At 50.5% G+C, this 27420-nt stretch overlaps 1 protein-coding gene across 1 annotated transcript in view; it reads right to left on the minus strand.

Annotated features, from left to right (window-relative positions):
* plekha5 (pleckstrin homology domain containing, family A member 5) overlaps window positions 1–27420 on the minus strand; it is a 189158-nt gene that overhangs the window by 44677 nt on the left and 117061 nt on the right. Inside the window, 6 exon segments of the mRNA XM_035425822.1 lie at window positions 2575–2647; window positions 4780–4884; window positions 5653–5785; window positions 10757–10765; window positions 11854–11892; window positions 17149–17232. Coding sequence (XP_035281713.1) covers window positions 2575–2647; window positions 4780–4884; window positions 5653–5785; window positions 10757–10765; window positions 11854–11892; window positions 17149–17232 — 443 coding nt within the window.

The following is a 27420-nucleotide window of genomic DNA, read 5'->3' on the forward strand; positions in this document are numbered from 1 at the left end:
CTTATGGTAGTTCAACAGCCTTCAGTCCAACAGTGATTACTGTCTTCAAATAAGGAAAAAGATCAGATTTTTTGTGCTTTTAGAGTGATTGTGAGCATGAGTCTATGGGAAGGTCCAATTAAATGGGCAGCCACACGTGCAATATCCCGGTTCTACAGAGGCGCGAAGGACCGGGAACGTGGACGTGATCACGGACCTGGGCAGGTAGCCGGAAGATCACAGGCCTGTCACTCGAGAGCGGAGCGCAATGTTCTACACCTGAGAAAATGACTGGAATGGCGTAAAGTAAAATATTAAACAGTGAAAATGGATAACAGGAAAAATGAGCCCCTGAAGGTTACCCTTCACATGGCCGCAGGCCAGGCTCATAAGTAATGCAGAGCAACTCCTTCTGAAACTGGAGGGGGGGGGGGGGGGGGGGGGGGGAAGCCATATTCTACAGCCGCTGAACAGACACAGGACAGGGTGCTCCAATCCAGTCCATCCCTAGAAGTGCACTACGGAGCACGCTGCATGTAAGAATACCCCGGGCTTTGTGACGAAAAGCGTGCCCATTAAAATTCTGATGCGGTCGGCGTTAAATAATGAAGGATTCAGCTTCCAAGAATAATTTTTGGCTCAGTCAAAACATTAAATATCCATAGAATGCACAATCAATTAATGTCACGTAATAAATTAATTTTTCATTCTTTTTCAGAATACTGATCAATGAGCTAATAAAAGATTCATTCAAAGCTTTATTGAAATGCGTGTAACCGTTTGCATAGCCCACCCAGTGTTTCACAGCCTCTTGTAAAAAACCGTGCAGGCAAACAAGATCCGTGCGTTCGGCAATAATGCAGCCAGAAGAACGGCTCTTTCCCGCCGCTGAGAAACAGGAATGCTAATGTGCGCTAGCGAGGCTAATCCACGCGCGCCGAATAAAAGCGAAGGAATTGTAAGGCGAAGGGATCTCCGCACCACTGACTGACCATCCAGTTATCGCCGTCATTAAAGTGTGAAATTAAATTTGAAGGAAGAGGGCTTATCTTTTATATCGTTATTCATTTAATTCCAGGGGTATTTCAAAAGTTTGATTTATTTGGAAAATAATAAAGACCACATAATTCTCCAATATCCTGCCTCCGCAGTCAACAAAAGTAACCGCGGCCATTATAATAAAGATTAATTTTACGAAAAGAGCTCAGAGCGGCTCTGCCGTGCTTAGCCTCATAAGTCTGCTTTGATCTCAACCGATGTGGTCAAAATGCCATCCATTAGTTCATATTATCTTATGATCATTCAAAACTACAGAGTTTTAAGCACACAAAATCCAAGGCCACATGAAGAGAAAAGAGTCACATGTTCTGTTAATACAGGAAGTTCCAAAAGCAATAGTATTTACTGGATTCAGGTATCTTAAGGCTCCCATCAGGGCAGCTGGGATTGCATCTAGTGTTCTACAACTTACTAGTTTCATTAAATGCAACTCATGATGTCATCACCAGTCAGAAAGGAGGGCATCTTTTTTCTCAATAGTGTGTACATCCTTGCTGCAACAAAGGAAAACTGTATGCCTTGCTGACAGTTGCAGGTCATGTAGGCAGGCTGCTAACCATGTCACCAACCAAGCACCGAGTGGACTGCTTTCCAGGTTTCTTTCTGTAACTCCTGCACAGTCCAAAACACCTGCCCCTTCAAGCTGCCAAGTGGCTACGTGCTAACGTGCTAACACAGAGGCACTACAGGGAGCCCGTAATTGACACTTCAAAGTGAGCTTCCTGTCCTCCTCTCCCGCTTATACACGCAGGCTGGCCACTTCAGCAGGAGTGCAGCTTAAATACGCTTGTGCTGGACTCTGGCCGTGGAGACTCAGTGTTGGTCTGAACACCGGGGGATGCGCAGTACGGGCGCTAATGGATGTTACTAATCTCGCAGCCAAGAGCAAAAAAGGAAACAGCCCGAGCGCTAATGGGGCACTTGCACCTTTCGTTAAAAAAGGAAAGGGCTAAGCAGAGAGATTGTACATTACCAATGCGCTCTTAATGCTTGTCTAAACTTGGGTCTCCAGTTTTATACGCCACCGTCACCAAACCCACGCTTTTAATTTCCTCTCAAATTTTGAAAAAGGGAGTGCAAAAGAAAAGGACTCGCACGTAATTAGGATGGTTGTGAACCGCAGTGCATTTGCCTGTATGTTAAAACAGTCTGCTAACTCTGGAAATGAGCCTGCTTTATCTCCAAACAGCTCGAAAACAAAATCGCTGTCTGCGCGCATCAGACCTGGGTCAAAATTTAGACTTTCAAATATTCTTCAGATCCTGGTACAATTTGAGCGCACTCTCAAAGAGCCCTCCGAATTTTCAACAATGCTATACACTATCTAACCAAAATGTTTTCATCATGTGAAAGACAAATTTAGTTTCTAGACCGGGGAAAACAGACGTTACTGGCGTCTGCAGAGCTAAAGTACTTCAGAAGATTACTGTGCACGTGTAAGCCCGTGTGTCCTGTGCTAGCGCCCACGCGCGATGTCTGGTCTCTCCGTGTGAAGGCGGAGGCGGAGGTGGAGGCCGGTCCGGCGGCTGAGCTCACCTCTGTAGTAGAACAGGCACATGTCGCAGAGCACGAACCAGCGCTTCTTCCACAGCTTCATGCCCGTGCTGTCCTGCGGGAGACAGGGAGGGAGGGGGGGGGGGGGGTTAAGAGAGCCAGGGTCACTCGGTCTGCAGGGATTCACACTGCTCACACAGGCTCTACCGGCAGCCGTGCCAATCACAGCAACCTCCATTCCGGCTCTAACACACCGGCCATCTTTAGCTCCCAGCGGCTCGGAAACAAAGCCATTTCACTGTGCCTGGCTGCGTTTTCCCCGGGGGATTACGGTATTATCCGGCCTTTGGTTTACATCAGTTGCTGTCATTCGCCTGACTTTTGACGTTCTTTTCATGTTCACCGCAACCCCCCCCCCCACCCCCCCACACACGCGCTCCACTCCACTCCACGTTCCGTATCTTGGGGACAGAAAGATTTGAAGGCATAAAGAAAATAATACACTCCCACCGGATGCAGGAAAAAGCCATGCGACTGAACGCAATCTCTTCCTTTGAGAGACAGCCTTGATCGGTGGGGCTGAAGAGAAAAGTGCACACGAGCTGCCCTTTCGAACGTTTCCCCGTCATCAATCGATGCGGCTTTCATAAGGGGATTGTCAAAGCAGAAAAATAAATAATGAAAATAAACAAACGGCGAGGGAGAGGTCACAGACGGGCCGTCCGTTCATCTTGAGCCTCGCTCGCGATCCCGGTTTTGCGTTTGGCGAGAGACCCCGTTCAGGAAGGGGCCTGGTGTTCGGGGACGGGTACGTCAGCCGCGATCGCAGACACAGCGAACCGCATGCGGCTTTGTGCTGCAGGCGGCTGGAGTCTGCGAGAAATCCACCAATCAGGCCTGGCTGACGGGTGCTGGAAACGTCTCTCTTTAAAGTACCATATGTACAGTTAGGTACAGGGGGCCATGATGTACAGATGCACACGCGTGACCTCGTCAAGGAGGAGCGTTCGCCACAGCGTATGCAGCACTGGACCTGACGGTGTCCGTGTTCGCGGTAATATCCCTGAGTTGCCGTTTAGTAAATACTTTCCCTGTCACTGAAATTAGTACGAGTCTCGCTGTTCCCACCGTCTAACTGCCGGTCAAGCCAATGATTGAGCATTTATTTAATTAGGTGGCAGGACTCCAATGAGCTGTCTGCATACCTTAATACAAGCAAGCATGGACACAAGGCACGGCAGAAACAGCCTGTACTCCACTCTGGAGTTCTGCATTTAGGCAGAGGGATTAAAACTTGCCATGAAAGAGAAGTTGAAGATGAAAGGTCTGCCCTCATGAACGCTGGTCTGCAGAAACGCCCACGCTAACCTCGATGGAACAGAAAGGCAACACTGCCTCTCTTCAGAGCCACAGGACATCGCTTCCAGCCCCCAAGAACGGCTCCTCCCCGCGGATGTCATCACACTGCATTAGTTAGCAAAGGGCTGCGCTGTGGGCAGCAGGGGAATGGGACCCCCGTGAGCCCATTACCACGGCCGCAATTAAACTCAAATTAGGGAGGTATCCCCCCCCCCCACCCCGCCTGCTGAGTGCGGGCGGCCGCGGGCCCACTCCAGAGCGCCCCCCGACGCCAGGGGATCGCCATGAAAGGCCTCTCTCTCGCAGGCCCGCGTGTGGACTTAGAGAGAGCGGAGCGTTGGTGCAGGCACTGAAAAGAGGCCCATTCAGGCAGCCCTCCGCCTGCTTTGTTTGAGGGCTCTTTTTTTTAGACGGGAACTCAGACGGGTGCAAGGACATGAGCTCTGCATTGTGTAAAGTTTAAAAGCTACGCGACACAAAGGCGGGCAGAAAAAAACAGCTCGCATTTGCATTTGCTTTGTGCTTCAGTTCTACAAGTACAACAGAAGCGGCACAGTAGGTGAGAAAGGATTTTTTAAATCTTCCTGACATGCCTAGAATTTAATTATCTAGTTTTCAGCCGAGTCCCGTAGGGGGTCCCCGTAATGTTAACCCTGTCCCCCCTGCCCCCCTATGTGGTCCGTGATTACAATCAGCAGAAACGGTAAGAGAGAGAGAAAAAAAAAAACTGACCTGAACAACTGTGTTTTCTCTGATTTAATTTTATTTCACACTAGTGGCAGAGCTGAAGGACTTTGCTTTAGAAGAGATTACAAAAGTAAGTGACATGCACAATATGAGTTCTACTGGCCACAAGACAGCCTGCAGCTTAAATAAAGAAAGATTTACCTGTTTGTAGAGCCAGTTGCTCTTGATCACTGGTGCATTGGGGTTTCTCTTTATGGAATTGGATCTCTTCCCAAAATTGTGAACTTTTTTGGAAGATCTTGAAGGCTGAAAAACAAAAAAAAAACAGGCTGACATTTGACAAACTGATGGCACATATTTCACTATGTTCTGTCAGCAAAACAAGAGAATTATGAATCAGCACAAGGGAAATGTCAAATTAGGAAATATCTTCTTTCTAGACTGCCAGAACTTGTAGTGGAAGCCTCCACAGATGTGAAACCCCCAGGTGGATGGGCTTGCTCCTGCTTAGCATGCGAAATGCACCATAGATATGTAGCCACTGCAGAGGGGTGATACTCACTCTGCCTGTAGAGCTGGTCAAGTAGGGGGGGCGTAGTCATGTAATACACCATAGATATGTAGCCACTGCAGAGGGGTGATACTCACTCTGCCTGTAGAGCTGGTCGAGTGGGGGGGGGCGTAGTCATGTAATACACCATAGATATGTAGCCAGTGCAGAGGGGTGATACTCACTCTGCCTGTAGAGCTGGTCAAGTAGGGGGGGGCGTAGTCATGTAATACACCATAGATATGTAGCCACTGCAGAGTGGGGATGGCCAGACGGGTGGTGCAGTTGTGTAATACACCATAGATATGTAGCCCCTGCAGAGTGGGGATGGCCAGGCGGGCGGTGCAGTGGTGTAATAAACCATAGATATGTAGCCCCTGCAGAGTGGGGTTGGCCAGGCGGGTGGTGCAGTGGTGTAATAAACCATAGATATGTAGCCCCTGCAGAGTGGGGATGGCCAGGCGGGTGGTGCAGTGGTGTAATACACCATAGATATGTAGCCCCTGCAGCGGGGAGATACTCACTCTGCCCGCGGGGCTGGCCGGGTGGGTGGCGTAGTCGGACCCGCCCGTGTAGTTGGAAGCTTCGCTCATGGTGCTCACCGGTCGCTCTTTCTTCTCATTCGCTGGAGCGGGCGTTGGCGTTTTGGGGACCGGCCTGAAGAGGACAAAAGGAGGAGGAGGAGATGAATTAGTTTGGGGGAAAAAAAGGCCCACACACACTCACACACACACAATTGAGGCATCAATTAAGCTAAGCCAATGGGCTAGTTAAACAGGCGTGTGTCTGATGAGTGATTGCTGAGCGAGGCAGAGAGGGGTGGTAGATCTCTACGGGCTACCCGACTGTGCAGAGTACAGCACGACGCGCTCATTCGGGCCAGTCTGCTCGAGTCTAAACTCCACTTTTAATAAGACCGCACCTCAGCATCGTACATTACCCTGCATGGAACAGGGGGGTGGGGGGGGGAACGGGCCACATGAATCAAAGCAATTACTCACCGCAAGCTGATATATTTCTCTACATCTAACCACTTTAAATCGTTCACCAACTTTGGCTGACAAATTGAACTACATTAAAATTTATGCCCTAGTCATACTGAAGGTTGAGCGAGAGTGTGAAAGAGAAAACAACTGAAAGCACAAGAAAGTTGTTTGAAACTAGTTTGAAACTGATGAGTTCTTTATCTATTGAGCAGCAATGGCCAAAAAATAAATACCGTTCCCTTCTTGTGTCCTAATGATGAATGATGAAACCTGGAATACAATCTGAAAGTCTTCAACCCCTAGCGGTGTCCTACATTCTTAAGCTACTTTACAATGCTGAGCTCTGAAGGGAACAGTGGTATCTGGAGCGAACAGGCAGAAAATCAGAAGTTAAGAAAGTGGCCTCCTTCGGATGTACTGGCTTTGAGGTCACCTGATAGGAGCGGCTCATGTGTCCTCCCTAAACCCAGCCACTGCTGCTTCCTTTGGCATCCCCTTCCCCCCACCCCCACCATCCAGCTCCCCCCCAACCACGCACGTCACACCGGCTCTGTGACCAATCAGACAACGGCATGCTCCACGCACGGCAAAGACTGGTTCGACAGCAGGTTCACATCAACACACACAAACGACGGGTATGCAACACACGCACGAGCATTAGTCGCCGAACACAGAGGTGCATCCTGGGAGACAGAGTCACAGGGAGGAGAGAGATGTACATCACGGGGTCACCACAAGCGAGCAGTCACAGAGCCTGTCATTCACGTGCAAGACAGCGACAACACGAAGAGAACAGGCCGTGTGCAGCACACCGACTCATCTCTCACAGCTCAGGGCACTGCACAGACACGAAACAGATCATCACAGCCCTCTTTTCCAGCGCGCGAGGCAGCCAATCCCAAACAGGCGTTTACTGCACCGTGGTGCCACAGCAAGCCGAAGGTCTGCGTGACCTTCCAGAGCAAACAAGTCAAAAAATAAGTTTAAAAAAAAAATAAACAAAAATCTATCTTCCTGAGGATATAGGGCATAGTATTTTCAGCTGGGCTTGGCACAATCCATCGCTGGCCCGCAGCGTTCCTGGAGTATCGGAGGTTTTAAATCAATAAACTGTTTCTGCTCTGCGGGCGAGCGCCCCTGCTTTCAGAGCCCGGCCACCCTGCGATGATGACATTTCACGCCGGTGACACGAATGCTTCTCCGCGACTGAAGCTGTGGGCGTGACCGTGATCGAGACGGACGCCTCCCCTACGGCTCACCTGCGCTTGAATGCTATCTGAACGCCCCCCCAACCCCCCCCAAGCAGAATTAGCATGGCGCTCACACCGTGCGAGATGGGCAGGAGTTAAGTACAATTACATACATGCTTTCATCTTCTCCACTCGGCTCAAGACTCTGAAAGGAGTAAGATTTCCACCTGAAACTGAAAAAAAAAACAGCCCATAATTCGGTCCAAATACAGAATTGGAGATTGTAGATTTTCTTTTAACTGTAGCCTGGTAGTCTAGGAAAGACCTGAAAATCGGGAAGGGGGAGTCAGACAAAGTAACCCCTTTGGTCCACAATTAATGCAATGGACCATTTTAATTGAACTGCCTAGCTTAATAGAACTTGACCTTGCTACAGCGCGTTATTCCCCAAACACACACAGCGAGCAACATTAGGCGGGATTAAGTTAATCAACAGTCGTTTGCACGTGCGCGCCAGACGCACAGGATAAAAATAATAAGCTGCGGAAGAGGCCAGGGCAGCTCGTTCGAAGTGAGAAGCTTCCTCGACTATTCTTGCTCCATTTGGCTAATGGCCCACTCTCATGCCTGGCCTGTCCCTTGGGAGTGCGTAGGCATGGTGGGTAATGGACCAAGGCCAAACAACGGCCTTCCTAGTTTAAAATAAAATTACAAAAAGAGCCCGGGCAAAAAAAAAAACTGCACGGACCTCCACCTCGCAAAGGAGAGGGTGCAAAAACAGAACCTGCGACCATCCTGTGAGAGAGCGAGAGCCACTGCACGGGGGGCAGCAGCACACCGACGCCGCAGTTACACACGCCAGACTGCTGAGTCACTGCAAAGGAACGCACCCCGATTATTGCAACAATGAATCTGGACGGCTGCTTTCCCCCGTACAGAGTGATTTCTCCACACTGTCTGGGGGATACCCTCCTGCAGCATCTCAGAAGTGGAGGGAAAAAGGCTCTGGTTTTAGGTAGGGGTGTACCGAAACACCGGGCAACATGGAGGTAAGAGCGATTGTCTGGCAGTCGGAGGGTTGCCGGTTCAAACCCCGGCCTGGGCGTGTCGAAGTGTCCTTGAGCAAGACACCTAACCCCTAACTGCTCTGGCGAATGAGAGGCATCAATTGTATAGCGCTTTGGATAAAAGCGCTATATAAATGCAGTCCATTTACACCGATGCATCAATGCATCATGATGCAAAAGTCACGATACAACTACATCGATGACATGTATGATATCCTCTCCTTGAGCAACCAAAAACAGTGCAAAAGCAGGGTCTTGTATTCAAAATAAATGGTTCCTGCATGACTTCAGACAGCCAAATAACCGTACAGGGTGCTAAATTTGTGTGAAAGGAAAAGGGAACAAGTCCAGTTAAACTGCCCGGAGTCCCTGCCAGCAACATTTGAGGCTCTGATTGGCCATTCGCCAAAATATTACAAATGGAGCACCCATGAAGCTGCTTAGCCAAGTGGTGAGTATTTAGTATTTAAAAAGGGGAAAAAATGTGTTTGACTTCTTCTTTGTTAAGTGTTATGGATTTTATTTTGAAGCGTACATTCCACACACTAGTGCTGCAGATGTAAAATACTGAAAATGTGGCTTTGCTGGGTGCTGACAGCAGCAGGAGCGAAACCGGCATTGCCAGTGTGCCCGGTGACGCGGCTGGCATGCCGTGCCAGGCTGCTCCGTCACGCCCGCGGGCGCTCTGCGTGGGCAGCGAGGGGCGTCTCCAGCCGCCCGACGCAGCGGCAGGACGATTCTTGGGCCCCCAGTGCCGCTTTGATCCCAGCGGAGAGGGGGGTGGGGGGCTGCTGGCTGGGGCCGAGCGGCGGCGGCAGCAGGAGTGGGGGCGGGGGCGGGAGCAGCGGCGGCAGCAGGAGTGGGGGCGGGAGCGGGAGCGGCTGGCCCTCTGAGCAGCGGTTGGGGTTCAGCGATGCTGGCCGCTACACCAGGGTCTCCGGTCCCCAGCGGCAGCGCTTTGATGGCGCGGCGCTCCGTGGGCGGCGTACGAGCGCGCGCTCGCCAGATTGCCCGGGGTGAGCGCACTGCAGTCAGCCTGAGCAATCATCAGACCAGCTTGCAAATATGATTCATAAAATGTCAGACGTGTCTTGTGCTTTTAACATCTCTGAATTACATCTGCATGAATTACATTACATGATTAATATCTCCCGTCTATGTTAATGTGTCTGCTGCAGCACACTGACTGGAATAGTGATTCACCAGTACTGTACATGCTTACTCTTTCCCTGAAAAGCACGACCAGGTGCATGCTGCTGCTGAGTAAAATCGCCTGCTTTCACAGATAACAGACGCCATCGCTACCAGCTTAAGTGCCGGGGAAGCGGAGTCACAAAAAGAGTCACGCGGTACATTACTGTAAATAACGGAAAAGTGAAATGTAAAGAGGAAGCTGGCCTATGGAGTATCTGTGAGTCCAATGAGACCAGTGCCTTCGGTACTGAGCAACACGCCAAAACAACCCAGCCGCAGCAGACAAGTACACCTCAGGTTTACGTTATAAATATTTTATCAACCCTAACCTCATCAGTAAACTGCATGAGAGCTGTGAGAAAGCAGCCTGAGCGGAGAGGCACCCCTCCCCCTGTCTCAGCTCAGGGGCCTGCACGTGCACACTCACACACCACAGGCCTGCAGTGTGCATTTCACTTCCCATCACCTCCACTGAGTTACATGTTACTCATTACAGGCAATATCAACACTTGCCTTCGTGAAACGACCATTTGGTTACATAAGAAGGAATTTGCATTGATGATTAAAATGCTTAAAAATTTAAAAGCGCTGATCGTCGAAGTCCGGTGTGTGTGTGTGTGTGTGTGTGTGTGTGTGTGTTGGGCATTTACTGAGCTCACAAAAGGCCAGGCAGTAGCCCTGAACAGTGCAGCACCCTGCTGCTCTGCAATGAAGGCCGGCTCTGACAGCAGGGAGCAGGGGAGGAGTGATGACACACTGACACTGTGAGGACCGGCAGGGATTGGTGGGGGGCGGTGAACTTCTGCAGGAACACTCAGCTACTGTGGAGGTGCGCTTCTGCAGGAATGCAAGTAGGGAGGACGGTCCTGATCCTTACGCTCAATATGGAGATAGCCCTCTGTGTGTGTGTGTGTGAGTGTGTGTGCGTGTGTGCGTGAGTGAGAGTGTTTATGTGCGTGTATAAGGACAGTGCACTGTAAAGCATGAGGGTGGGGTTCAATTTTAGGGTAGGTAGTTGATATCTGCTCATACAAAACACACAGAGGCAAGCAGGCAAACCAGAGACACAAAGAACAGATGCAAGTATACACACACACATATACATGAGATATTAAAAACAATGTCAGGCTCCGTACAGTGCAATAGAACTGCAGATTACAAGGCATGGAAATAAAACGGTAGGATTCTTACCTGTATGATCTGTGGTTATTACAAAAAGAAACGCAATCTAAGTACACAGCACCAGAAAAACATTCCTCATGTTTCACATGTCATGCTCTTTGGACAAGGTCACCACAACTTCTTGACAAATGCTCATGTTAAGGTGTTCAACATCAGACCGCTAAATATCTCACCTTTATACCATTTAAACTATGTAGCCATGTCCAGTGAAAGCAAAGAGACCTTCACACTCTACTGTCCAGTCATGGACTGAATGAACAGTTCCTAGGCTAGGCTGTGTTTTCAAGGAAGGAGCATTTCCAGAGCTCCCACCAAAAACATGCAAGATCCATTAGCAGGAAACAGTATTCACACTGCGCATTACAGGCCAGTGAGTCCAGCTTCAGTGAGAAGCAGGTCGATCACTCGGCTGGACAGAAAACACACAAAACTGTATGGTTTGGCATTGCTGCAGTATGACGCTATTACACAGTGTGACACATTGTGCTTATATCCATCTGAATGGCACTTGTATTTCAACATAACAACATATGCATTTGTAACACTCATACAATGAGCCCCTATGGCAGGGGTGCACAGCTCCGGTCCCGGGGGGCCAATCCGCACGCTGGTTTTCGTTCCAACCAATCACCTCAGGTTTAGTTTTCTGACAGCTCCATAAACTACGCTGGCTGACTCCGGTACTTGAGCGCAGTAAAATCTTTAGGACTCACTAAAATAATTAGAAGCAGAGGATGGCACAAAAGCCCCGAAACGGATTGGCCCGGCCTGGCCCCCGCAGTGCACCCCTACCCTGCAGGACGGGCCGTCTGGTGGGCTGCTGAAACAGTAGACCGCAGAGCTGATCCTTATCTGTTCCATCACCAGATGCTTTTTAGTAACGGGAGCTCAGTAATTTGTTTAAAAACGTGCGTGTGACACACACGGCGGAACATCAGGTGATGCAGAAGGACCGCTGTGCTTGTGTTAGTGCTAAGAGTCCAGCCAATGGGACGAAACAGCAGAACAAGCAGAAAGATGAATGAGTGCTATTCATTATGAAACAAATGGAGCTTAGTAATAGGTATGACAAAGCAGTCATTCGAACCTAGCAGCGTATTTATTACCTGTTTAACATAGGGTGAACCAGTTTCCCACAATTCAAGCTAAAAACAGAAAAGGGGGGGGAAAACATGAACGACTATACATTCAAATAGAGGTTAAAATAAAGAAATGAACCATAGTAATAACATGCATATATGCTCTGTAAATTTTAGTCATAGCGAGGTATAGTCCTATCTGAAACGCAGAAGTGTATTCATGTGTAACACTGCATCTCTCGTGTCTGTGCAGTGTGTGGCCTGGCGGTACAGTGTGTGAGACAGGCAGGGTACCGCGCTCTCCCACAGCCACACTGCGCCCTTAGCTTCAGCCCCTTTACTGGAAGAGCATGTAACACTCGTTGACAGTTGGTGTCTGGTCTGCAGTGTTCCCCCCGCAGGACGTCCACCAGGGGGTTCATGAAAGCCACCCCCCCCCTCCCCCCCCCCCACCCGGCCCACTGCAAGCTAGAGGGCAGCATGAGCTGGACTGGGATGGGAGACAGGACTGAGGGGCGCTGGTGGGGAGGCAATCTGTTCCCGGATTCATCAATTCTACATGCAGCGTCTGTGCCCCCCGTTGGATAAGGGACGGGCTGCGATCTCATCGCATTCAGGCCCGTTTTTCCCCCCGGTGGAGAAACTTGCCCACAGGGAGAGAGGACGGGCCAGGGTGAGACGACTGCACGCTCTGCTAAATTATTCTGAATGCGTGTCAGATTAAAAACAAAAGCGAGAAACAGCACTGACAGAGTTACGGGCCTGTGTAATTTGACTGTTCGCTCTGTGGCGTTTCGAACGGCTCGGGGATGTGAACACGGACGGAAAAGGAGAAGCACATTCGCCCGCCGCTGTACGGTTTCCATTCCCCCATGTCACCTGTTTTAAGCTCAGGTTTCGCTGTGCTTTTACACTCGGGCCGGTGCGCAGGTCTGTAAATGAGGTCCTGCAGGCAGCACAGGCTCGCCCCTGGCGGCTAATTAAAGATCCACCTCTGTTTCAATCTGCGTCAAAGAGGCGACCGCGCCCGGGCTGCCATTTTCTGGGGTGGGGGGCAGGACGTTCCGGTAACAAGGATTTAAAACGTGCAGCGGGCCTTTACGAAGCAATGCATTAAGAGGAAACTGAAATGCAATAAAACGGTAAAAACACTGCACGACGAGCCATGGGTGAAAGAAATCTTAATCCTTTTTAGACTGTTGAGCAAATAAACGCCAAGCAGGAAACCACAAAAATGATTCATGTTACAAAAAAAAATACAAAAAAAAAAAAAACCCGCTAAGGAGAGTTCTTAGAGTTCCTATAAAACTTTCTGCAGTCATGATGACCCAGACCTATCTGTACTCACATTTCACAGCCTTTTCCTCATACGAAACACAAAGAACAAGAAGAAAAAGGAGAAAGCAACATTTCTTGGATCCAAAATAAAGCTGCATAATTTTTTTCCCTTGAGGGCCGGGAAGATTAAAGGAGACTCCTTGGAGTGTAGTTCTCATAAAGACCGGGGCTGGGGCATGGAGGAGGGCTGGTGTGAGAGGGGAACATTAATCTGGCAGTGAAAGGGGAGGAAAGTGAGACTGCAGTTTGGGCACGGTAACCCCATTATCAAGCACAGGGCCTGCTTCTGTGCAGCATGCATGCGCTACATCCTCAGCCATCTTTCCAGAGAGAAACCCACTCCCCCTCCTTTCATTACACACTTTCCATTTCTCAAAAAAAAAAAAGATATATACATATACACACATGCACGCACGCACGCACACACACACACACACACACACACACACGCATACACACATACCTAAACACAGTTTTGTGAAATATTTTTTTTACACACCTACATAGGTCTGTCAAGGCTGACGGCTTAATTATTAGGCAGTGAGCACAGACACAGCCCTCTCCCCCTTCCACACGACTGGCCTGCCAGTAATTATGGGAGATGAGTGCCGGGGGGTCTACTGCACGCTACATATACCAGATTTAAAAAGAGGAAGCTTCTGAAATCAACAGTGACATCAGTATTTTGATTAAAAATGCACATTTAAAAGCTTGGTATTTGGGTGAGTTAATGCGCTTCATCAAAAGGCTGCCGCTGAAAGTCTTTATTATTTGCCGGGAGACTTTGCCGAGCAGAGGCCACGTGGGGCAGCGGCACAGAGAGGACTGTGTGGGCCGGCTCTCCCAAACTCAATTACCAAACGGTAGCGCTGCTGAAACGCAATCATACCGGAGCGGACCTCTCAAAAGGTCCACCTACAGCGGCATGATGCAGCCGCGCTTTCCAGACAAAACAGCCACCCGGATCAAAGCAGACTCCTAATGGCTGGGGGGAGCAGAAGTGCATTTAGCATATTTTTCCATTAAAAAAACTATTTGCGCATTTATTTATTTCTTAATCAACGTCTTTGGTTTTGTTATCTCCGTCCCCACGCTGATTCATGTGGGGTCTAATTACGTTCGCGTTCTTTCCCTTTCCATTAGAAAGGATGCTAAATGAGCCCAAGACCCCTCTGTACTTTTAAGCGTGGGTCTGATAAACAGCCCCACGTTCCCAGCCGCTATAGAACCGATGTGGTTCTGTAGCGGCTGAGAACAGGAACTCAAAAGGCCCCGAACGATCCATATGCATGAGTGTGTCAGTGTGTGTGTGCGTGATAGAGAGTGCAAGAACAAGAGCGTGAGAAAGAGAGAGAGAGAGAGAGAGAGAGAGAGAGAGAGAGAGAGAGAGAGAGAGAGAGAGAGAATGACTTGACCGTCTGAGGCTTTCTCCATCTGCTCACAGAAGCAGGAAGTGCCAGGGGCAGCCGGTCCTTTCAGGTTTCTCAGCTTGGTGCTCACGTTCAACAGGTGAGGACTACACACTGTACGCACCAACACCAGCCTGGCTAATCTGACTAACACACTGCACCGCTAATATGTGTGAAACTGCTCCACTCCGGGGAGTTAAAGATATAATCTTTGAATTTCATTGACCTCAGCTTGTTTTTCACAGCATCACTGTTAACAGGAAGTGTGACTGCAGAGATAATTGAAGCAGGGAGAGGAAAGCACTGGGTCCAGAGACCAGAACCAAGAACCTAATGTAACAGGTCCACACTTCACACTTTGCCACAATTTGAGTTTTCCTCCAGGTCCTTATTAGACTCAGATCACACCCCAAATGTGCAAAGGAGTCCACAAAGGGCTCAAAATCTGTAACCAAACAAAAAGGATGCAAAGTACTTATTTGTGATGGACAACAAAACCAAAAAGCCCCTTTTTTTTATGAATAGGAAACGCTCCTCCAGCAACATGTACCTCCCGACGCCACAAGCTCAGTGCAGTGTTCAGTAGCCGGCCGGGGCACTGCTCTTGGACCCCTGAGGAAGGTACTGAACCTTGCTTCAGTAAAAAGTTGGCTGTGTAAAAGGAAAAAAGCTGTGCGATACCCTCTGGATAAGAGTGTCTGCTAAACGTGTAAAATGTAAATACATGCTGGTGTTTATCAAGCTCTCATTCCATTACAATTCCCCCAGCCGTCCAAACAGACCTAAGGGTTTCTATGGCGATGAGCGGGTGAGCATGCTAAACGCGTGGCTGCGGGGGGGTGAATGCGTTTGGAGGGGCGCTGCTGGGGGTCGGGAGGGGGGTGAATGCGTTTGGAGCTGCGGGGGGGTGAATGCGTTTGGGGGGGCGCTGGTGAGCGCCGTGGGGGGGGGGGGGGGGCGGTGGGGGGTCAGACAGGCTCATTACGGCGTGACACCGCGTCAGGACGCCTCCGTCAGGACGCTTCTGACAGGCCCCAGCTCTGAGGGGAGCGCGGGAGCCTCCCGCTCCGCCCACGACAGTTTGGGGATGCGTTCAGAGACGGGACATTCATCACTGGGGCACACCGGGCTGGCAGGAAAGGTGAAGTGTGGAGTCTCTCTCTCTCTCTCTCTCAGCCTCTCTCTCTCCCCGTCTCAGTCTCTCTCTCTCTCAGCCTCTATCTCTCTCTCTCTCAGCCTGTCTCCATCTCAGTCTCTCTCTCTCTGTCTCTCTCAATTTTTCACTCTGTCGTTCTTGCTCTCACGTTTTTTTTCCTCACAATTCAATTAAAATTTTCTTAGCCTTACTGCTGTGACAAAAGCAGTATTTCCATTACCAAAGCATACTGCAATATAATGCATAATAACAAGCAAGCAAATTTGACTGTGAAAACTACCAAATGGACCGTATACCTGTATAGATGCACCGTATACCGTATACCTGTATGTACATTCTTTGACAGGTATGTAATGTACACGACATATTTGTCTATTGTCTAAGAACGCCAGCAAATACCACACACACACACACACACACACGCACACATGCACGCTCACACATACACTACACACAGTACACGTAAATCAATTATTAGAAAACAATACTCATAATAACAACAGTGCCAATACCACTGAGGTTTGGTCACTGGACTCTCTCTCCCTCACACGGTGACAGGCAGTATATTTCTCTGCCAATGCAGATTATTCACTCTCCTCACCTAAAAGTTTTTCATTTTCAGAGAGAGAAGCAAATATTGGGCATAACCGAATTATTTTTTGGCAGGTAATTTCTCTCTCTTTCAAATTCAAATTTTTATTGGCGTGACGAGAAATCTCATTGCCGAAGCACGGGCAATTTAAAGTCATAGCTTATAATAAAAAGAATGAATTCGCAGTACTGAACTGATTCCATAAAATTACAGTAATTAACTAATAACACTGTTGAAAAAAGATGAATTAATGATCCCTGCAGTGTAGGCACTGTACTGCAGTTAATTGGCATAAGGTTGCAAATTCTGTTGCCAATGTCACGCGTTTTGTAATAAAATGGTGGGTTGTTGCTAAGGTTTCTCTGAATTTAAAAAGGCAGTGTTTCTCCTGCTTTTTCTCCAATGGCTTAACCCTACGGACTGCAGCTACAGCACAGGAGATAGACATCCCCATTCAACACAGCCGCCGCTCTCAGTGCCTTACGCACCCAAAACCAGTGAGTGACAGCTACAGTAGAGAGACAGAATGTTCCAGACTCTCCTGATGAAGGCTGCTGGCTGTTGAGTACATCCATCACTTTTTGTTCACCGTTAAAGGGGAAAAAGGAAGGCTTTTCATGTCAAACTCTGTTTTAAATGTTTAAACAATGGCTGAATCCTGGAAAAAAAATAGCATTAGTCATCAGGTTAACCCTGCGAAGAGGTACGGTTCATTTGTGTCCCAAACAAAAGTGTTTCTAACACACAGTAAGTCGATCTACATTCTGTGACCAATCCCACCACCACACCCCCCCCACCCCCCAGACCCTCAGAATGAAGTGACTTACTGTTCGTTGACGACAAAGATGCAGTTGTCTTGCGAGGGTAGGCCTGATACCGGGTGCTTACAGGTCACCTTCCGCTCATTGTGACTGGAGAAAGAGAGAGAGAGAGAAAGAGAGAGAGAGAGAAAGAGAGAGATATCTCAAACCTCCGGCATCAGCAACATTCATCTGCACCGCAAGGTTGCTCAAGGGCTCACGGGAATTAAAGACCGTCAAACTGCACAAGGTTCTCAGCCTTCGCTAAATTCCCCCAAATAACTTCTCTGGTGAGAAACCTGACGTCCGGTCGGGAGAGAGGAACACAAATCAATAAGAGAACAGGCTGATTATGACAGAGCTGGAGATGGGGGCTCAGTTTCCCCATCACAGAGGAAAGTTTTCACTTTTCTGGAGTCTTAAGCAGCTGCAGAGGGAAAGCTTCAATTTTGTGAACCCCACCCCCCCCCCCCCCACCCACCGCCCCACCCCTCCGTGAAATATTCCACACGGCCCACAACCCTCTATAACCTCAGCAACAGCAGCACACCTTCTACTGAAATATTCATGACAAAACAAAAACCAAAACACTACCCGTTTCCTACCGAACTACAAATCAAACTGAATTTGGAACGAAACCCAAGGGGGGAATCTTGGCTTTTCGAGCCAAAGGCATGTCTAAAGACACACAAAATCTTATTATAAGATTATAACAGACTTATAGTTTCTGATGCTGCATGCATTAGAAAAATAAAACCTTGATAAAAGTAGACGTTTAAATGAATAAATAGGCGCTGTGTAGAGGCTTGAATGCCGCAGGGTCTCTCCTCCTGTTTCAGAGAGTTGCAGACGAACAGGAGCTCGATCAGGACGTCTCCAGCAGTGACCAGCGCCATCACAGCAGGAGAAATCGCCCTCTCGGACATCGTAACGGCAGACAGGCACGAACACGAGCCGCGGTCCACCGCCACCTTCGCCGCGGCTCTCCCGCCCGTGAGCTTCGCCCCAGAGACCCGGCGAGGGAAGAGGAAACGGGTCCGGCGGACGCCTACGCACCTCGAGCGGTGGGTGGTGCTGAACTTCAACATGGCGAACGCAGCCACCCCTCCCCCTCCCTCCTATGCGGGCGAGTCCAATGCAGTACCGCTGGCTTGTCTCTCTCTCTCTCTCTCTTAATATGTCCCCAGCCGAGTCAGAGCGGTCCAGCCTGGTCCCGGCGCTGTGGCGGACTGCCGGTTCTGGTCATGCCCCGATCACGAGAGCGCAGAGGCAGTCCCACCCCCCCCCCACCCCCCCCACCCCACCCCTTCTTCGACCAAATGAAAGCCCCTTTCATGGGAGTAATTTATTAATTTATCTATAAATACAATTACTGTTCCGGCAACAGAAGACGCACTGTACGGAGCAGCGAGCGGCGCTCCGCACAGAACCAGGAAGTGGGATGCCACAGGGAAGAGCCATTAACGGCCATCACTGAGGGAACCGTTAGCTTCTCTGGCTTCATTAAAGCCAGCACGGGGGGTCTGTGTAACATTAGGGGTGGGGGAGGGGGGTGTTTACAAACAGAGAGGAGCAGTCCATTGTCATAATGAGAAATGCCCAAGACCTCTTCAATGGCAGAGAACAGACTTGTAGTCGTCCTATTGGAAAGAGGATGGGTTTCAGCTCACTGCAGAGAGACTGAATTTCCCTACTGAGGGAGGGATCTGATTGGACCCCGCCCTAACTGTAGCTCGGAGACGGGTCTGGTTCCAGCCTGGCCTAAAACCGGGGCACACGCTCTCTTAAAGGGGGCACCGCTGCCAGAGCCGTGCTCAGTGCTCAGAGCTCCGCTCCTGTGGATGGCAGGGGCACACTTTCGGCACCCACCCTCCCTGGCGTTTCTTTGCGCACGCTCCGCGCTGAAGCCTCGTTCGCGGACGGGCCGAGAGCGTGCGGCTCTGCGTCTCAGGAAACGACACGGACGACGCGCCTCTCTGTCCCCCCTGGTCCAAACCATAATAGCAATCATCACATTAAGGGAAAAACGCATGACATCATCACAGGTTTCTTAACCAGCCAGCGAATGGAAACGTCTCCGGTCTAAGCCAAACAGTAACTGGATCCTGTAAACCAGGAATGATCACCCTTTGACCTCGCGTGTCTACTGCTTGTACAGCATCAGCGAAAAAGCGTGTCATTTATGAACCCTTTTCTACATCCCCAGAACTCCCAAAAAAAAAAAACACGACATGAATTTCCATTACTTTTATATTCCAATATTTTACAGCTCATAAGAAAATATTAGAGAAATCGAACCAGTTTTTTCTGCCGCGAGTGCTGTGCGAAATGCCAGCTCTTTCCGTGCGAGCAGCAGCCGCGTGAAGAGAGACGCTCGCTCACACACTGAGGCGGCGCGGCCGAGGCCAGGCTGAGGATTTTAATGAAGCTGGCGTGGAGGTCCGGCTCAGGGGGTACGGACGCCAGCTCAGGCAGAGGGGTCCCGCCACGCTCAGAGCCGCTCCAAACCCGGGCAGCGTTACTCCGGGGGAGAGCGCCGCTGAGAAAGCGCTATATTACCTTCCGTCGGAAGCGCTCGCTAACGCTTATATTAAAGCCTCAGACCTTCGGCCATCCATCAGCCGCGCGCGCCTCCCTCGCAATAAATCAACACAAACCGCTACACCGCACTCCGGAGCGCTCACAGGACCGAGCGGAAAATAACACACTCAAGGTAAATAAGCAACGGAACACGGGGTCCTCCTCAAAACTGCTGAACTGTGCGACGGCGGCGCGGCACCAGCCTGTGAGTCTGTGACACCGCCCCTCACACGCGGCTTCCCTTCAGCGTCTCTAAAACCGACAGCATCAGCCGTGGGATCGTCTGACATCATGACAGACACCTCGGCACCACTCTGTCACGGAACCCTGGGTACAGGCTGCCACACTTCTGCACAAGGTGAAGACAGAGCCATGAATCAGCTCATATTGGGGGATGTATCTCAGTATCCCGGACGTGAGAGTCTTGGCACCCTATCCTGACAGGGCTCCCACTGCAAAGCTCCTCAAGTGAGCGAGTTTGAGTTGGGTATGACTGCTCCATGGCGTGGTGCTACACTGATTCTAAAGGTAAATACACTGGTGTGGGTTCAGCGGCCTTGCAAATCTTTTAAAAAGAGGAGGAAAAGACCTGCATCAGAGTCACGCCGCCGCACACAGGGAAAGCTCTCCTTTCAGGAGCCACAGAGGGATGCTGGGGGGACAGAGAGGATGTGAGCACACACGCTCCCACAGACCTCCTGCCATCAGCGAGCCCCCCGGGGCCAGCTCTCCACAGGCCTGCGTGAGGGACGCACAGCTGGCCGCTTACGCTCCGAGGGCTTCTGCACTGAAATCAAAGAGGCTGAGCGCGGGGACTGCGCTGGACGTCCGCCCGCGGGGGGGCAGCTCTGCTAATGTCACCCGCGTGCTCCGGAGCCGGTTCTCACGCGGGCGGGCGGGGGGGCGGACAGCACGCGCTCCGTTACGTAACCGCCGCTCCCGTTAGGGCTCGCCGCTGCTCGGCAGCGCGTCACGTGTGTCTGCCGCAAGAAAAAAAGAAAAAAAAAACCCCCGGCGTGAAACGCGCATCACCGAGGCTGCTGCCCTTCGGCCGAGCTCTGCGCGTTAACGGACAGGACAGCCAAACGCGCCGCGCTCGGGCACTGCGGGCCGGCCTGTCACAGCCAGACCAGGTCGCCCACCGATCCGTGGAGCCGGCCGGGCGGAGGGACCGATCTGTGGAGCCGGCCGGGTCCAGCGGGTCCAAGGACAAGGCCACGGGGGCAGTGCGTTATCGAGCGCTCTCCGCGCCTGTCACAGGCCATCGGAAATCAAAGGCGGCCGCGACGCCCCACGTTTACTCAGGACGGGGTCCGTCTGAAGGGCCCCGGAGCTGCTGCCGCACTAACACAGCGGCGTGGGGACCCAAACCGCTCTTATGGAGGAGGGGAAAAAGATATTACTGAAAAAAAACAGACAGAATTTAGACAAGAGGAGAATAGACCGTACACTCCGTTTTACGGCTGGAAAAGGGAAGCGTCCCCCCCTCGGGTCCCACAAAGAGTTTGCACATTTCCAGATCCGATGCCACCGCAGCTTAGAAATACAGCGTCTCTCTCCGGTGGCAATAAAAGGCTTTTCATCAGTTTTTCGGCGAAGGCGATAGTTTTACGGTAAACCTCCACATTTTCTCCCCCTCTGAAGACACATTAAGCATTTTCTGCACCAAACACAAAAAGGCTGAAATCGTAAAAGTGGCGCTCGAGGCGAGGGGGCCGAGCAGAGGCATCCGTCACAGCTGGGGAGCGCCGCTCCGAACAGAGAGGTGTGTCCACACGGCCCTGCTCACGCAGCTAAACAGCTCTACAGTCCCCTGTGGAAATACGGACGCTGTGGTTACCCCAGCCCAACGTGCTGCCGAAACTGACTGCGTAAGACATCCCAGCTGACTGCCACGCAGAAGGAAAACCAAGCAGACTCACGCTGGAGCTGTGGTGAGCCTAAATGAGTAGCATATGGGGCAAGCACTAAAAAAAGTATTTTTATGATCAAGGTGGGGCATCAAGCATACAGTGCTCTTGAGTAGGTGGTGATGATAATGACCCCGAAGCAGAGAGCACGTCCCCTTCCACACCCCCAAACCAGGAAAAATGCACTCTGCAGCTGAAGGAAAACTGCTAATAAATGGTACCCCTTAAGTTTTATTCTTAAATGGCATCATGCGTGCTTGGCAGGATGTGGTCTGGGGCCTTAAATCCAGGACTGCCCTGCTAAAGCCACAAGGCCAGGAAGACTGTTCAACTTTCAGAAAACCCAAATAAATGCACCTCTCCTGATATCCTTCAACTGCGGGCTTTAGTAGCACCGAAAACCATAAAGTGTCCAGCCTTGCAGCTGTCCATGCCCTGGCCACATTTGACTTTAAATAGATTTGCCTGGAAAAGAGAAGCAGAAGGCATGCAATGACAGAGGCTAATTACTACTTATCAATTAGTGTGATAAGCAGTAATTAAGAATTCTCAGTGAACACCTTTATCAGAACACCAAGAAACCACACAAGCCTTTCAGATAAGGGAGGCTCTCGCTGTCCTTACTGACCTTAACCATAAAAATAAAATAAACGACGTTTTTGAAACCTGGAAAACACATCCTGCGTTAGCTCACCTTCGCCCTGAACAGCTGCACGGCAGAGCTGCAGCCGGCTGCTGCTGGCCAGACTGAATAAACCACTGTTTTTCTTGGAAAATATTTTTAGCACGGGCTTACTTACTGGTTACTTTGCTCCGGTTCCCTACTTTTTAGCACATTCCTGATTTTTTTTCTTGGTAAAACCATTTGTTCACAGTATAGTTAGAGGTATAAATGAAAGATTATTACATGACATATTGGGGACGAGAAGCATGACACGGCATTTCATCATAACGGTTTTCCAGTTCTGCTGAGCCATACGCTCGTTTATAAATACGGCAAACAAAAGATTATTTCAAATTAAAAGCAGGCAGGGGACTGAATACAAATCATTACCCTGTTTATTTAAAAATTCTGCAAACGGAACACCAACAAATGCTTCCCTCCCCTCCACCTAATCCAATTGTGTTGTGGCAGCAAACAAAAGGAAATTACAAATCACCCCAAATGATTGTACAGACAATCTATCAGGCAGTAGCCGCAGGGCGTGTGTGTGTGTGCATGTGCGCACGTGGTGTGTGTGCATGTGTGTGTGTGTGTGTGTGCGGATGGGGGGGGTGGACTGAGAGAATGGAAACCAGGCTGGGGAAGACAGGAGGATGAGGGGGAAGCCAAGAGATGTGTGGAACATAACTTCTCTGAGGAGCATCCCGGGGGGGTGGGGGAAGGGGGGGGGGGGGGCAGTGAGCAGCTGTGGGAGGTAAAAGTGGATCTCGTCCCCCAGCCTAAATCTCCACAGGGACCAAAACTTTCTATTCAAACTGGCTGCTTTGAATAGGCCGGAAGCACAGGTCACCAGGCCCCACTGAGAACAGCATCCTCGCTATAACCTTACAGGAGCGCTGCTTTTTAAACCTGCTGGTTAACTGCTACTCCCTAGAGGAAATTAAAACAACCCGGGCGCTCACTGCACATAAACCGATCTTTTCAGTCAAATACACATTTTTTAAAAACTTTTTTTCCCAAAAGTTAAAGCTAAAAGTTGCAAAGGACGAAGAAGGGGAAAGAGGCAGATACTATCTGCTCCAGAGCTGAAGGCTGAAAGAAGGCTTTCCGTTCTTTAAGGCGCTAGGCTCAAGGAAACAATGGGCTAATTCATATTCTGCCACTGGTCCCCTTTTCAGATGGAAAGCGCTCATGGAGAGTCAACAATGAGCAGCTCCTCCCTGCAGAGACCCTGCCATTCAGCCCCGTCCCAGTGGCATCAACTCTAACCTTTTCGGAAAGGCCAGGGCCTGCCTGCGTCCCCCACCCGCTTTCAGCCCAGGGCCCGGCTAGCCAGACAGCCCGTCTGCTGGCCTTCGCCTGGGCCGACCGGAAAACACCTTACGCTGCACTTCCTGGGACGCAGGAAAGTATTAAAAATGTTTTAAAAAAGCAATTAAAGGACGGGACCTTTCAATTACTGCCGGTGTGGGTTCCCTGAGAAAAGGAAAGCGGCGAGCGGACCGGGGCGATCTGAACTTCTCCACGAGAAGATGAGGCTCCTTATTACAGAGTCCGGGTGGTTTATAGCCGTTCAATTACAGAGGGCACTCCGATTTCGGAGTTTATGAGACAGCTGTCGCCTAATCTGATTTGCGGCTGGCGTTCCACGGCGGGGACGCCTGGGAGAATCGCTGCATTCAGCTTCGTCAAGTGCCAGCCGTCCTCCACCGCCAGCACGGACAGAGACGACTTCATCCCCACAGGCGCTCATTGTGCTGTACCAGCCTCCCCAGCATGCCTTTCACATGACTGGCCCATTTTATTTTGGTTAAGATATGAATAAATGAATGCAGCCCCGCATTGTGTAAGTCGCTCTGGATAAGAGCGTCTGCTAAATGCCTGTAATGCATTCCGTTCATAACCGACGTCTTCTGCGCCGCCGCCGCGGCACTTGCCATATGACGGCCCAGCGTGCCGCAGACCCTGCTGATTGGCTCCATGATTTACACCCTGCCCAGGTAGGAATCTGTCAGCGGTGTTGCAGGGCAAGCCCGCGGTGCCACCCTCCAAAAATCTGCGCTGTGTAATTCTGGTGCGCGAACCCGGCGCTACAATCGCGGCTTTCACGGACGAAGCGCCGCGGGGCGATCTTCGGTTTTAGGGAGACAGCGGTGAGATTGTCCAGAGATCCTCCTCTGTCCCCAAACTCTGACCGGGAGATCTGTCCGCTGTGCTGGTACACAACACACAAGAGGAGATCGGGCCTTAAATCTGGCCCCAGCGACGACCAGACGGGGGCCGGCGAGGTGGAGGGGGGGGGGGAGGCCCTCCGGCCAGAGCCTCAGTGCGCTGCGGCGGGCTAAAGGCCAGCTGAGCTGCCCCGCAGACAGGACCGCCAGACGGACGGGTGGAAGGGGGCGGGACACGCTGCAGGGGCCACACCTGCCCCAGAACCTGCTGCTGACAGGCAATTTATGAGTCCAATGCAGCTCAGAGAAAGAGCCACACACACAGACACAAATACACAACTACAGACACATACAAATGAACACAAACATACACACATACATGCATACATACACACACACACACACATACATACATACATAAACACATACATCTATTTCACTCATGCCTATGCCCTTTTCAACAAATATCTCAAAGATGCAGACAGAGGTTTATATCTGCAGAAATGCAGCGTGTGCGTGAGCAGAAACGTAAAAAAAATGAAACATCAACGGGAGCATTCAGTCTAAACTCTGCTATGCTGAATAGCGAAGTGAGGGTCGTGCCATGTCAGAGTTATGCAGGCTGGGAGACGAGCTCACTGCTCTCCAATCAGACGACCAGCGGCTCTGAGCGCGTGCGGCTCTCCTCGCGCAGCGTCTGGCTCGCCCGCTATCGGCCACCACATCTGAAGGCACTCGAGCGGGCCCCCCCAGCCTCCGCCTGGGCGTGTCCACATCCGCCGGGGCGGGCCCGCGCGCGGGAGAGGCCATTATAATCCCCCCCAAGAGCCGCTATAAATAAACGCATCCTGCAGCCGCTCAGATTCCCACTTTATCATTTTTCATTTAGCGCCTTCGGAGCGGATTTTGGGCTTCTGATGAAGCCGTGCGGCAGAGATGACTCTCGGCTCGGTCTGACTACAGGGATCTGCCTTCAGAATGCGATCTGATGAGTCTCCATTTTGATGTGACACTTTGTGTCGCGCTGAAACACACTCACAAGTTAAAAAGACGACTCTTTATGAAGCTCTGCAAAGGGATTTGATTTGATCTCTGCGTAAAGTAACTCATTTAAGTAGTTGTGTCAACTGTTTTCAGGTCCATAACTTTATTTTTTCTTAATTATAAGTTTTCCCACCACATGAGACTCATATGAAATACTCATCAATTGGGTTTTGCAAAATGAAGTCAAAACAAAGAATGAAGACAAACTCAATTTTCAGTCAGAATGAGTAAACTCACAAATAACTTATTCTATATAAATAACTTACATAATCTCAATATTTTGTATCAGTATTTTGTGATCTATATACAAATATGTAAGGTGGAAAATTAGGTCGTTAGGAGCTTTATGGCAAAAAACACTATAAAAATCAGGAAAAACCACTTACATGGGCAAAGGAGTTCACTTTTAAACACTTAGCTAGTTTGTAATGCAAAGCTACTCAAATCTCTCTGCTGAGAAATGTACGAAATCCAAACGATCCTCAAATTCACACACCGCACAAGCGAAAAAAAAAGGAATCATCAGAAAACACACAAGATGCGTTTCTGAAAGTACCACACACCAGCGCTTCTGGGCCAGTCTAGAAAGGCTCCTTTTCCACGAGGAGCGCAAGGGAGTCAAAGAAAAGAAGTGCATTTCTGCTTCGTTGCTCACTCAGAAAACACCGCTCCGCTCATGGGGAAGTAATGGCCGTGTGTCAGTGAGCACACAGCTCTTAATCGGGTACGCAGAGGAGCTCGGCTCTCCGCGGCGGTGGGGACCTGACGAGGCGAGCGCGTTACCGAGGGCGTTCTCTGAGTGAAAGACCGCTCAGGTGTGACGCGCTGCGGTGGAAGAGACGGCCGGGGGCGTTTATGGGAGCGGGGGCAGCGCGCCTCGTTGGGCCCCGCACGTTCTCGAGGGGCCCCGCTGGGCACCGGTTTAAGCAGTGCTCAGTGCTCCGCGCCTTGCTGAACACGCAGAATGTGTAGAGTCCGCAGGCTGTGGACACATAGTTAAAACCACGCTAGGAGAGAGAGAGGGGGGGAATAACGCCGGGGAACAGAGTGCCTTCTTGTGGAAAGAGCGAGCCTGTTTCAGACGAGAATGAGAACGTTTGTTTGTTTCGACAACAGCATTCTGGATCCCAATATTGCAGCTGGAGGTTAGACATCCTGAATGGCAGGACTTCCTCGTTAAAGAGTTTAAATTGAGAAACAAAATGTCTGCAAACCCCGCCGTTCTGCTGGGTTTACAAACACACAGGCAAACAGCTGCAAGCGTGAAATGCTCGCAGAACGATGCAGGGGCAATGAAAGCCCGCATCTCGAAAAATACTCATCATTCTGAGCCGACCCTTCCAAGCTCCGGGCCAAAACAGTTCCTTCAGAGGGAAACTAGACAGATGTTGCTCACTGGTTTGGAGCCAAGATGGAGCCGGAAAACAGTGTGTTAAGTAAATGGAGAACTGGAAATGTAATTGACAAATGAGCAGCAATAATCCCAATTCTTTTCAGCTCAGCAAACTTGGCTCTGCTGGCCCCTACGCCTGCATAAAGACTGAAGAACAACGGCAATCTTACCCTGCCAACGGCTCCAAACGCAAACGTGGGGCCGCTTGCACACCTGGCCCAGCTCAGCCGCAAAACATTTACCCGCCCAGCGTTTCCCCCGAAGCTCCTGCAGCACACGCCAGACCTGGAGCCTGCTTCGCCCCCGTCCAATTCAATCAGCGGCAGAACGAAACGAGCAGGCGCATCCATCCCTCCTGCTAATTAGATTGTTTTTGTGGAAATTCAATCAGTGTGCGCGCGCATTACGGTCCACGCCGCGCGTGAAGGTCGCACGGCGACCGACCGCACCTACGGAACAGCCTGTTCCACCACCGCGGCGACAGACCCTCGGAAGAGCGCATCCCATAACTGCACTCACCGGAAACACGGGGAAACA

The sequence above is a fragment of the Anguilla anguilla genome, chromosome 7 (genome assembly GCF_013347855.1).
Source record: "Anguilla anguilla isolate fAngAng1 chromosome 7, fAngAng1.pri, whole genome shotgun sequence".
NCBI lineage: Eukaryota > Metazoa > Chordata > Actinopteri > Anguilliformes > Anguillidae > Anguilla > Anguilla anguilla.